The 14,016-nt window shown below is 43.5% G+C and overlaps 1 protein-coding gene across 4 annotated transcripts in view; it reads right to left on the bottom strand.

Moving 5' to 3' along the window:
- The window catches only part of EML4 (EMAP like 4), a 189,560-nt gene extending 180,602 nt beyond the window's left edge, over positions 1 to 8,958 (bottom strand). For 3 of the 4 annotated variants that reach the window (XM_075595744.1, XM_075595745.1, XM_075595749.1), the window contains exon 1: positions 8,614 to 8,957. In XM_075595744.1, coding sequence (XP_075451859.1) covers positions 8,614 to 8,731 — 118 coding nt within the window. In that variant the 5' untranslated portion in view covers positions 8,732 to 8,957. Of the gene's footprint in view, positions 1 to 8,613 lie in introns of all 4 variants that reach the window. The other variant, XM_075595750.1, reaches the window with a different exon arrangement.
- Positions 8,959 to 14,016: the final 5,058 nt, after the last annotated feature.

Here is a 14,016-nt window from a genome sequence, read left to right as displayed (position 1 = left end):
ATAGCCAGATCGTGCTCCGCTCAGGGATCCACAGAGGTGCAGAACGCAATCTCCCCTTGACAACGAGCAAATTGCATGACAGGGATGGCCAGCTCCTGTCCATAAGGGCCACCAACAGGTCAGGTTAAGGATAACCCTGCTTCAGCATGGGTGGCTCAATCGTTGACCTGTGCTGAAGCAGGGATATCCTTAAAACCTGACCTGTTTGTTACTCTCGAGGACTGACGTTGCCCCCCCTCCCCCAGCATATGTATGTCTTTATTTATATAGCGCCAAAAGTATACTCAGTGCTTCACAAACAATACAGTACAGGGAATTATAATAAATACAATAAGCACAGCAAGAGGAGACAACAGGAAAGGAAGTCCCTGCCCTGAGGAGCTTACAATCTAAGTGGTATGATGGGAGCCTTACAGAGACAGCAGGTGAGGGAATAAGTGCTGTAGATGGCACTGCTTGGCCACAATTGTTGGTAGGAGCGACTGTGGGTATGGGACAGTAGCCATGAGTTCTATTGGGTTGCTTGATTTGTGAGGCAAGTTTTAAAGGTTGGTCAGTATTAAATTAGATAGGTTAAAACCATTGGCAGGGAGGTGGTGGATGGAGGCGGCGTGGGAGAGAGCAGGTGTGTATATGGTCCAGGATTAGGAGAGATATCCCCAACAGCGGGGAGGGGACGAGAGGAGAGAGAGAAGTATTTGTGGGGGTGCTTTTTATTAAGGGGTAAAGAAGTTGTTGGGAGAGAGGTGTATAAATAATGGTGCAGTTTATGGGTACAGGCATAGGTGGAGGGGAGGAGAGATAAAATGTGGAAAGGGGGAGAGTGGGAAAGTTGGAGAGAACAGAAATGTCTACCAAGGAGTGAGGAAACAGTAAACAGAAAAAGCAATAGGGAGGGCATAGTGAGGTGCAGGAGGAGAGACTTCCCTGGTATTGGTATGGTATGGGGTAACTACTACATCCTGTGGGGACCTGGAGTCCCAGACCCCATGACGTACTAGCCACGTCAAGGGGCCTTCAAAGAGTTAATCAACACTCCAAGCGATTTACATTACCAGTCAGTATCAGGACTGCACATGATGTTAAAATGACGACTGACAACTTGAGCCTGCAATGCAGCAGAATCAGAAAGTGCTGGAGAGCCATTCAAATCTTAGATCATTACTAGTACAGTACCAAGTACCACACAAGTATTGCCGTTGTAAACGTTGCAATCATTTTACCATACACACATTTCCTTGCGTTCTAGTTATCACTATTGTTAAAAAGGCTTTTTAACTATCCTTGCTTAATTATCACAGGCATACTTTATAGCCATGGTAACTTCATCGCTTTTACTGCTGTGGGCTTACCCAATATTGTGGTTTACCATGATATCAATATTAAGACTGGAAACTAGAATTTACAACTTCAATTTGATTACACTAATAACATACAAAACTATCAAAACAGTAGTTGATATAATCCTGTGTCCTCCTACACTTCTTAGCCCCATACTGTGAGCAGGCATAACTTACAATCATCTATATTACACTAATGATTTAACAAAGTACCATATGCTCTATAAACTATAAACCAAGCAATACAGAAAAAAAATAGAACTATTACAAAGCCAAACAGAGAGGGGCTGGTGAGTTCTTTCTAATCACATGTTCAGTAATCATTATTTCATGTTCATACTTTGAATTTCCGCTGTTATTGTTAAAACAACACAGTGCATTAAAATTAAATTTGTTTTCTAATGTAAATATGTGTAATAGTGTTTCCCCCACCCTCTGGGAGATTCCCCTGTTACCAGGTGTGCAGTGCTGGTTACCTGCTGGCTTGCAGGACAATGAGTGGTCCGCCGGTGGTAGTGGGGACATTAGGACAGGCTTCTGGAGTAGATGACTGGTCTTTATCTCTTGGTGGTCAGCGCCTCCATCTGCTGCAGGCTCCAGTAAAATGAAGGCAATCCCCGCAGGAGAACTTACTCTACTCCCCCCAGATAGATAGCACACCACGCAGGAGTATATTTGAACAACTGGAACACTTAATTCCTTTCTCTGTATACACAGCATAATAGTCTCTGTCTCCACAGTACAACCGGCATCCAGCCTTAGGATGGTCCCTGGACATCCACCCCTGGCCAAGTATTGAGCCCAGGATTGGGCAAAGCACAGGCCTTAGCCTGCCTCCTCCCCTGTCATTCAAGAGAGCTGCTAACTGTGGGGAAAACCCAGGATTGTGCCCGACACTGCCTGCACTGTTACCAGGGCTTGCATATGAGAGGCAGACTGGTAGCCAAAACCAGACATCGCTACATATGTTTAAGAGCTTTACAGATTTAGGCTTAAAAGGCTAAGTGAAAATATCACGTCATACAGAATGCTTTATTTATGGTCTCAAAACTACCTGAGGAAAGAAGGCACTATCAGTTACAAAATTGAAGTAAAATATAGAGACAAGAGTGCTTTCGATGGAAAGACAAAACAGTGGACATCAGAGTCCCATCATTAGGCTGATGAAGCATTTCACCGTACGAAAGTAAAAGAAAAAAAAGAATGATTTTATTTGGTCTGGTTAAGTGGAGTTGCATCTTTGCAATGCTGTTTTGGTTTATGCTCTGCCTCCTTTGCAGCTTCCCTTCCTGCAGGATATGATGACCACACTAATATAGAACATGTGGATGGCAAGAAACAAGTTAGTTTACTCATGTTAACAGGGGCAAGGCGCTCTATGCATCAAAGCTGCAATTTGCTACACACACACACTAAAAACTGAAGTACTGAGGACTGTTGCAACCCTAGACATTGTAATATCCAGTAGTATTGATATTATTGCATTGTCACAACTCCTAGTGGAAATGGATCTACCATTTAGCTTCCAACCTTGTTAAAGACTTCACAACATTCATTTTCACACCCATTTCCCCAACACTTAAGAGCATTAGAAGCTGCCGGGTATCTTCACATACTTGGCAATATCAAGTTATTAGCTGCCCACAGAGGTCACATTTCAGACCTCACATCACTGGCTGGTGTGTATTATCCGGAGCAGTATATTATCAATATCAAGGTAGGCATTTAACCAATTTGCTTTGGAAATAAATAGTGAATGAAATAAAACTAGAATAAAAGCATACAAAAGCACCAAACTCTAAGGAAAGCGTGTGGTAATAATTACACTTTTTGTGGACAGGACAAGTATAGGTCAAATATGTTTGCTTGGATAGATATCCATCTTACCTTAATCGTTATATAAATCGCTTCTGAGACCTATAGAAAGAGCCTGCCCTGTATCTGTAGGGATGACGGAATCAAATATGACTGCTTTTCCCAGGCAGACATGTTTGGAGTGTACATGTATGTAATACAAGGCAACGCCACAGGAAAAAAGGCATGTAGGGCACGCTAATATAACAAACAAGCATCTTGTTTGTCTGTAGCACTGTGTACTTGTGAAGCATATGGTCTGGAATAAAAGGTTTTCTTGTGGAATAACTATTGTGGAAAATTCATTAGAATTTCCTTCATTAAATCTAATTAGAAACACCATTTCTAGTTCCATCATAAACTTATACTTTAGGGCCTTGAGTGAAGCTCTGAAACATCCAGTATTCAAGCATTGTGAAGAAGAAAAAAAAACCCTGTTGTCGGTAAGGAAACAAATACAAATCTAAAAAGTGTAATTTTTCAATGCTCTGGTCTGGTGTATGAAATAAAATTCTAATCTTTCTCCATACACATAAAATGCACGCCAGACATTATTAAAGTGATGTAAAATATGTGTAATGCTTCTTCTCAAATAGATGAAAGTTTGCACCATATCTGCTTGTGCTTTATTCTGCCGGCGCAAACTGTGTAAGGCTGCGTCCACGCGCGGTCAGCACAATCAATTTTCATCTGTCCGGCCACGCTCACGCCTAAGGCTGTGGACATGGTAACTTCAGCCGTGCGGAGGCGCACGGAGGCTGAGGGAAAGCGGGCGCAAATATCAGTTTCAACGTATTTCTTGGGCAACGCGCGCCCCAAAAACGCGAACACTGCCATAAGGCAGTCTGTTCGCTCAGCGTGCGGACGCATGGTCTGCGGCACCATGTCCGAGGCCTAAGGGGGATACATTCATAGTGACACACCAGATCTCACACATCTTAGTTTCACAAGCTTACAGCCAACCCAGAAAATTGTATGCCATTGCGGACAATCTTTTTCTTGTATTTGCACAGAATTGGGGGGGAAATTAAACTTGTTATTTGAAATGTAAATAGGATTACCATACTGGATTTAAATGATTAACGTTGTGACAAATATGCCAAACTTTTATAATTCAGTTTAAATCTACCCACTTTATTTGAAATCTGAAAAAATCCTCAAAAGTATTTTATGGTTTACACATGCACTTTATGGTGTTTAATGCATGAAAAAATATTTAACTGCTTCCAAAATACATAGCTAAAAATAGAGTTATTTCAGATTAGTTAAGGTCCACACAATCTTATTTCCCATACATACCATTTACCTCAACCCTCGGCCCACAGACAAACGTTAAAAAGTACAGACAAATGTTTCAGTCATGTTTTCATAATGTATATTATGCATTATTTTCATGTACAGCTTGTCTGTTCACCAATTATTCTTTTTAAGTAATGTGTGAAATAATGAAGACCCACCTCAAGAACAGGATAATCGGAGACAATATAGGTATGGGAAGGAGAGGGGGGGATTTGCCTTAGTAAACTAGTTGAACACAGTGAAAACCATACACAAAAAAAAAAAAAAGGAGTAACCACAGAAAATCAAAACTGTCCAAGTCTCAGCTACCTATACCTACAAACTTATTAGGCCGCGCTTATAGTGCCGGCGACACGACATCGCCCAAAAACAAATGTATTGCCACCACCGCGTGCGCTTATAGTAAGCGCGACGGCGACAATGCTCCAGAGCGACGGCGACGGAGCGAAAACTGGTTGCCGGCAAAATTTGATTTTTCAAGGGCTGTCGCCTCGTGACGGCCCTTGAACCAATCAAATGCCCGGAAACCCCCGCCGCCGCCACCGTCCAGCGAAATATAACTTTCGCCTGTGGCGATGCGATGGGTGACGTCACCCATCGTGTCGCCATCGACGGCACTATAAGCGCGGCCTAAGACTGCGCTTATAGTGCCGGCGACAGCGACGCGACAAACAAATGCATTGCCGCCGTCCCGTGCGCTTATAGTAAGCGCGACGCGACGGAGCGACGAATTGGTCGCGATCGCTGGAAGTCATCTCTATTTGTTTTTCCAGCGACCGTCGCATCGCCGGCACTGTAAGCGTAGCCTAACTTGATCAAATATAAAATACATAAATGTTGGATTTAGTTGTTTTTTTTTTTTAAATACATCTCACATTTAAATCCTTAAAGACGTCAGTCACCACCATTACTACACTTTGATCCAAAGGGAAACTGTCACTTCAAACACCTGTTCACAATGCAGAGAGTGTTGTGCATGGAGAATACAATTTACTGTACTGTATGTTTTTATAAAAAAAATACTGACAAAACAAGAGAGCCATTGGAAAACTAGAATTGCTGTAATGTGGACTTGAAATGATTGAATAGGTAACCTAATACTAATGGATATGTAAATGTACACAATACATTCAGTTTCATATCTATATTCTTAAAACAATTAAGAAAAACTACCTGCTAGAGGAACCATGCACAAAATGACCAAGGTGGATGATAGCCTGCAAAAGGCAGTTGGCCTCTGTGCCACAGTCCCTGGCAACGTTTATTTACCAGAAAAGATGTTTCACTAGTTGGCATGTTTGCTTGTTAAAATATTAGTAACATTTAGGTTATTTTGGTAACTTTTTTTAATCCGCATTCATCTACAATTTTCTGTCTCAACATTCATACTTGGTTGAAATATTTAACGGTGGTCAGTTGCATTCCTGTTATAATCAAAAATTTACAGGTTCATCTGTTTCTAGAGTATACGAAACCTCATAATGTTAGTACAATTTTCTTAAACGGTGAGGGTATTATTACCATTGAAGGCATAACCAATTACTTTGCTGCTGCTGTCTTTGGCAATGGAACTGATGTAAATAGATTTTCAGGGACATTTGGAAGGTAATTGTGGGAGATCTATTCATGTTTGGTTGATTTGCATTGGGTTGAGGACATTTTTTTTAAGTTACAAATTAGAAAAATAACACACCTTACACGAAATGAGGTAGTTTACCTGATATATTAAGGAAAGTTGACCTATGCTCTAATAATTATTCAGTCCAGTCTCTTTCCTGTGAAGAACATCACAGTTAACAGGGAGTATTGTAAAGAATCTTAAAAATCAAAATATTTAAATCTACAGTTTAAAATCTTCTGACTTTAAACTCGACAACCAAGATGTCATTGTAGACCCACAGATTATGTGCCTCAGGCAAGAACAGAATGGTGAATACTTCACTACAGGGGAAGATTAGTACAGAATTGCTACATACCTCCAGCAGTGATTTGAACACATACGACGCCAGCAGGTACTAAAGTATGCATGTGTGTGCTAACATTCACGGCCATGCTGTTACACAGCATGCCTAGCTGGTCCAAAACACTACAGCACACAACTCTGCAAAAGTATGTGCATCTACTTATTCATTGTACATTGTTTACCTGTTTTACAACAGATTTATTTAATGTACAGTATGTAGTGTCCAAAGCATTTCATTGTAGAGCAGGTCTCTCCAATCCATATCTTCTAAATGAGAACTCTCCAATCTTTTAAGAGGCTGTTCCCACTATGTAAAAACTGAATTAAGGACAGTGCTATATTCAATAGGTTACATGAGGCTAATTGACAAATTAAAAAAATATTTTGACCATTTCCTTTTTTTTTATTATTTACTTTTGTATAGTAAACAAACCCTTCTGAGTCTTTTTAGCATATTTACCATTTTTTGTTGATTATAAGAGTGTTCTGGTTAATCAGTTCCCAAACAAGAAGTGACTTCTTGCTTTTGTACATTGTTTGTACAGTATTTACAGTAGCCCTAAGCCAACTTTGGTAGGAAGTGCATTTTGACCAGCACAAAAGACTGCACACTGATTGGCCAGCAGATTTGGCGAGTAGTGCAGGGAGAGTTTATAAAGGGGAGTGCATAGGGACAGATCTCAGTTGACAGGTGTCACAGCATTAGAATGGACATCCACCCACCACCATTTACATATTTGGTTTTAAATAGAATATGTGGATCTGTAAAACTTATTTTATTTGGTATGTTTTTTTTTTTTTTTTTTAAATAATGTAACAAAAAAAGAGAAATAAATAAATATATATATATATATATATATGGAGAATATTGTGTACTTATTGTCAAAGTATGCAGGTGGGACTGACAGTGGGGCTTTATGGTGTTACATTCTGGTGGAGGGAGGTGGATCAGAAACATGACATGTCTTCCTACCAATTGATGGAATTACGGTTGGTTGCGGGAAGCAACTTTATGCACCCCATCTTCCTGGTCAGAAGGTGGTTGGCGAGTTGTTGGTGCACGGGCTGGCATGGAGTTGGATTTCTAGTTATATTGTATATGGTTGAGTGGTTATAAGACTATTACAATTGATGTGGCCTTTTATAAACCAGAAGCTGTGTCCTGTATATTCAATTAAATAATGTATCTGGTTGTTTACATAGTAACTTATGGGCAGGGAAATAGGCCTGCGAGGCTTTGTCGTCATTAATCAAACAGGTAAACATCTGATGCACTTGAATGCAACAGAACTGGAGAAATTAGAAATACATTAATTTAACAGAATGAAATTAGGTTAAAAAAAAAGTTACTTTTAAGGCTATTGAATCTGATTACTCCAAGTAATTTTTTTTCTTTTGGACTTACTACATTTGGCTGCCCCCTTAAAAAGACTGTCCAAACTTCAAAGAAGGGTTACAAAATTCCAGTAATTCATGCAAATGTATGATATATATATATATATATATATATATATATATATATATATATATATAAATAATTCCACCCACACTGTAACCCATAAGTTCTATGGAAACTTCTATTTGGGAACGTTATACAAATATATAAAAGAACAAGTCACATTGTCTTAACATTAATACTAAAAATTAGTGTGACAAGTTGATTAGACTTCATTACTCTAAATGTAGTGTAAGTACACAGACACTACATACATACACATATATACATACACATATACACACACACACTATATAAACTTCAATCTGTGTCCCTCCCATGGCAGGTCATGTCAATGACCTCCCTATACCCACAGCAGCACTTTGTGATCTCCCCTCAGCCTCCTCCCAGAAAGCCCCCAGCACCTGCCCCTGCCCCGGACCAGACTTGCCCCCCCACCCCGCAAGGGATCCATGTTAAAAACAAGATGCCCCCCTTCCCATGCCAGGGAAAAAATAACCACTTTTGTACTGTATAAGCTTTGCCCACCTTCCTTTAACCCCTTACGCGCCAGCTGAGCCCTGCGTTGATGGCCCACCGGGCACGCAAAGGGTTAAAAGAAGCGGGCACAGCAGGCATTTCTAACGCGTTACCACTGCTTTTTTTTTTTTTTAAAGACATTTGTAGCTGCGGTCTCTCCCCGCTCACGGGTCTGCACTCACCCAGGCTGCCGGTGAAACCGTCCATCTTGTGAGGGGTCTGACGCGCGCGTGTGTCCCGCTGGGACTGGCAGGAAGAGCCGCCTTCCTGGATGGGGCAGAGACGTGGTGTCTCTCTCATTCAGTTAGCAGAGGTGCCCGTCTCCCGCAGGGTGTGAGTGCGCGGCACCGGCTCCCTCTCGCCTCTCTGTCCAACCCCCTGTGTGCCTGTCTGTAATGTACAGTGTCTGCGGCTTCTCTCCTCCCCGCTACTGCTGCACCCGCTGCACTCTCCCTCTCTCCCAGCTGTCTCCCCGCTCTCTCCCTGCCTTCCCCTCTCTCTCACTCTCTCTTTCCCTGCAATGCCTGTATTGCCTCAATCCCACCTCTGATTTTTTTTTTTTTTTTTTTTTTTTCTCTGTTAAAGCTTTATTGCATAACCCAACAAGGCCACATGGTGACATTTAACCCCCCCTAAGCGCCCAGTTGAAGATACAATACTGTATATTCAAACGGAAATAGTACCTGCAACAGACACCAGAGAATAAATGTACCTAAAAGTCAGGAAAGATCAGGCTAAACAATCAAGCTCCTGATTGTGCTTAGGGATTGAAATAATATGAAAAGAAAATAGAGAAAGTATCCCACAAAAGCACTTCTGATATACAACAAATATACATTTGTTAAACAACATCACTAAAAAAACATAATAAAACAGGCCCTCGAAACCACTATCAAATACACCGCCACAGTACAGCACAAAACTGTTGAAAACTGAATCCTAAATGCCAAATTAAGAAATGAATACTTTCTCTATTGCGTGCGTGCGTGTTAATAACAATGAAACAGTTTAAAAGACATTAAGAGGAATGTGATTTTTTTCTCATCATCTTTTGATGTAATAAAGAAGTTGTGTCAAACTCATCCGTCTCACTGTGTTTATTATTTTGTTATTGCTCTTTACTTTTCTTTCCATGATGCCAAATAAGATAACCTTTTCTTTTTCATTTGGACCACTGGCCTATCTATCAGTTATGCATTTGATGTTATTTCTGTCCTACTTTTCCTGTCTGTGCTCCTGTGATCTTGGGCCGAGTTCAGGGAGGCTGCTACTGAAGCAAGCATCCATGCGCGCCTCCCCTGCGTGCTCCTTCAGCCCAGCAATCTGTGACTTGGCTGCAGGAGTTGGGTCGTGGAGTTTGGGGGCATGGCGTTTGGGAGCGTGGCGAACGTGTCACTGGGCTGATTCGCTGAACCAGCTCACGTGACGCGACTGCCGCCCCAAATATCATTTTTTGTTGTAGCAGCAAAATGTAGCATCGTCAACGCTGCACTTTGCCGCTGGTGTAGTTTTCAGTTTGAACACTCCCACCGAATAGCCCAGCCCCCCCCCCCCCCCCCCCTCACACAGCCTCGTTGAGTGGCAAAAGAGGAGGTGACACTTGGTCTCTGTTGCAGACAATCATGGTGCCGACCCTGTGCCCTCCCCTTTTGCATTAGGGAGGATGCCTTCCAAATTATAGAGTCTGTGCTTTCCCATCTGGGGAAGGGAGAGGAGCTCAGCCCCTCCTTGGCTGATTGAACCAAGATCTGTGCATAGCACAAGGCCTCAACATTATCTGCTGGCCAGCACCATCCAAGGGCCTGAAACACCTTCTCCACTATATGCAACGCTGTTATACCATCTGCATGGGCTGCTACAAATAAAGACCCCTTTTATATATGTAGCCCCGGTGCCCTCCGGCTCCCAGAGACGCCCCTCCTTTGGATCAGCGCGGTCGCGGGTGCCGCCGGAGCCAGCGACGGACCCGCCGGCTGTTTCCAAAGGTGGGGGCCAGAGCAGGGAGCGATCCGAGCCGTAGGAGGCTCGGCGGCGCACCCGGCTAGCGGGGGCCGCCATTGTGGATGCGCGCGCATGCGCCGTGAGCGCACATGCGCGGGAGAAGCTAGGGAGTTGCGGCGGCCATTAGAGAGTTGCGCATGCGCAGGAGAATTGTGCACGCGGCCTCCACGGGACTACAATTCCCAGGAGGCTTGGGGTGGAAGGCACCAGGTGCCTCAGCACGGCCAATAGGGCTGGAGGGTTGCCCTGTCAGGGATATGGATACATTTCGCGGGGTTTTGAGGAGAGAGTCAGGAGCAGCCAGGGGAAGGAGGTAGGGTGCAGGAGTCAGTGACTCCCTGCACTAGGCCAGCAGCCCCCGAGGCCCCAGATAGCCATGAGCCACCCAGTAGTGTGAGTTGTGTCAGGGACAGGCCCCAGGTTAGGGACCCTGCCCTTACTATTCAGAGCCAGTTAGGGATCCAGCGGACGCGGCGCGTTCATCCAGAGGTTTGGGCTCAGACCTTCGCTGTTGCTGCAGCAGCTATCCAGGTGGGATCGCCCCGGACGATAGTTCCTGTATTCATCTGCCATCGGATCCCTTACGAAGCTCCTTGGCAGGCCCGGGCACTGGAGTGCTCGGCAGATAACCCTCACCAAGTGCACCAACGATACTATATTAGATTCACACGGGACCAGTGGCTGCGCAGTCACACAAATCTATCTCACTTGAAGGGTGGGGGACATATTGTGTGGGGTTACTTGACACGGGGTGGGATCACCTGGTGAAGGGGGTAGCGTCCTGCGAGACGCAGTAGTTAGTGTCTCCTCTAGGGAGGGACACCTGTTGATTCTATGCATGAGTACGGTTGCACAGCATGTAGTTGTTATACATGCTGTGTGTGTATTAATATATATTGTCCTGCGAGGAACCACTCCCCCTCTGGTGGGAGCCATCGCAGGTGGAGGCGCTGCACCGAGTACGAGGTTACTCATATTATACGTGCCCCAGGTTCCCCGTGGCGGAAGCTCAGCCCTCCTGTGAGCCTAACAGGTAAAGCACCACCTAGTAACATTAGGTTCTCCGCACCTACACTCTATCTGCGATTGGGTGGGGGAATACCCATTACATATACTTCAGACTAAGTCGCAGTCTATTGGACAGAAGTATAGGAGAAAAGAACTGTCATGGTAGGGACTGCCTGCAGATCTGCTGTAGCCTACAGGTACTGGAGGCACTGTGACCGAATGAAAAGAACCTGAGGATCACCTAAAGCCTGTCCTGTTCCCCACAACATTGCAGAAGCTCATCTCTCCTGGACCCTCACAGGTAACCAGCACCACATGTACCTGTAGCCTGGGGGGGAGGGGGGGGGGAACAGTGCTACATTTATTTATATTTCCACACACAACAGTGAAGAGGCTAATATTGTGCCAGCTCTCTTCCCTCTGCCCTATGTAACTTAGAGATCAGACTTCAGTAGGGGAAAGGAGAGAAAGGATGGAGTGGATGGAGGAGTTAGAGGAGAGGAGGGAGAAGAGGGAGGTGGCCGCTCCATCCTCTTGCACATTACAAGTAACAATGAAATTTTTAGAATTTGCTGTGCTGTCGTTTGTACTGAGAAATAAATCCAAATATTCTACAGTAACACAGTGCTGGCAGAAATCTGTCTCTAAGCACTTAAAAAAACATATGGTCAGGTCTAGCACAAGTGTAATTACTGTGCTTTCTAAAATAAAGCACATATATTTAATCAATTACCACAACAGCAAGTACATTGGAGCTACAACTACAGCTGTTCTGTTCTGGTTATGAATTGGGTTAAACTGTAACATTTTTAAAACCACCAGTTCATGTGCTGAGTATCCAGTCCTGAAGGCTGTGTGCACTGTTAAGTCCAGTCTTTACTCTGTCTTGGTTTTTTGATCTCCGGGATACAACTTAAGTTATAAAACATGCAAGTCTCAAGCATACCAGCTATAACCACAAAAAAATGCAGGATTGAAGCACACAGCTTAATTTAAATGTGCATGTACAATATACTTTAATACAGCCTGGAAAATCATATAAAAGTATGTATAAAAAGATTAATGGGAACCAGCGCTATTCAAGATATATCAAAATGAGTTATTAGTGTGCATAATGTATTTGAAAAATATTTTCAATAATGTGCTGGGCCCTGTCATGGGAGACCAGGTTCTACAACACCTTTTTATAACCGGGATCATTTGATTGAGCAAAACAAGATGGTACAATAAATGGTAATTTATTTCTCGTAAAAGACAGACGCACAAAGTTACACAATTCAAGATTAATACACTTACTGGGAATGGGGCTAACTAATAAATCCGTTTCCGGAATGAAATTCCTGAAGTTCACCTTTTTAGAGCACTTTCCAATGACCGGTTGTTACTCCCAAAAGTCTTGGAACTGTTTTGGGCATGCAATGCCAGACGCGACCGCTACGTTCTAAAAAGCTGGACTTAGAAACTTTTCTGCCATGAAAATCTTTGAAGCCGGCTCGCGTCTATTCAGTTCTAAGCATCTTTGAATTCGCCGCTGTTGGTCTGGCGCTTGGAATCTGCGCTCCTCATTGGCTGCCGGCTCTCTGAAGCTTTCAGGCTTTCCTTCACAAGCCTGAACAGCCTATCAGAGCGTGGGAATACTCCTGCCAGCCAATCGCCGATTTGTCGGTATTGTAAAGCAAGGCGGGCACCTTTTCTCAGGTAGAAAGGGGGCATGGGCTAACCTGGCCCCTCTGCCTCTTGACATACTGAGCCCACCCTCTGCTCAGGCTCCACAGAGTTTGGATTTTAGCAAATGGTCATCGGGCAGCCTTGTGTTAGGCCAGGACATGGGTACTCAAGTATAACTGCAGTGCCCCTCTAACACCCTGTTCTAACACCTTGGCATCCGTGAGCCTTTCAAGGAAGGATTCCGGACAGACATAGAGGCACCAAGCTTGGTCGCCAGCTGGGTTTTTCGGAATCCATGACTTAGAAAGCCCTCAGTTCATATAAAGGTTATCAATCAATATATATACACATTAAACTATACCCATTTAATAAAATATATTGTGTCCTGTTTTCTGTGGGCTAAAAGTTATGTCCCTACCCTGGTGTCAGGGATGGAGTGAGTGTATATTCCCTACATTCACTAGCCTCATTCCTGGCACACATGAGAAAAATACTTTTAAAACTTTTATTCACTTTAAAACCTGCTCAGCTTTATAACCTAGCTGGAGCAGCCCCTGAACCCCTAAACTAGGTTCAGGATACCTGGGCATGTATGTGGGTACCTCTGCTATAATGAGGAGCCCCTATACTAAGGACTCTGTGTATACATGCAGATATCTTTTAACCCCTTCCTACCCATTTACCTTGTCTGGAAGATACTGCAGCAGGGATCCTGGCGGTAAGTCGTAAGAACGTTTTCAGAGTCCGAGTTTGGTGGAGTAATGCACTTAGCTGTATCCGAAGATATCACTCAATCTCCGGATACAACTTTTGGGGTATCCCATAACTCTGGAACCCCGATACATAGACACCTTCTGTAAAGACTTTCTCCAACAAACCCACCCTGAAACTTACAGCCTAGACATCTC

This window comes from Ascaphus truei, chromosome 4 (assembly GCF_040206685.1).
Source record: "Ascaphus truei isolate aAscTru1 chromosome 4, aAscTru1.hap1, whole genome shotgun sequence".
NCBI classification, from domain to species: Eukaryota; Metazoa; Chordata; class Amphibia; order Anura; family Ascaphidae; genus Ascaphus; species Ascaphus truei.
This window is presented reverse-complemented; position numbering and strand designations above follow the sequence as displayed.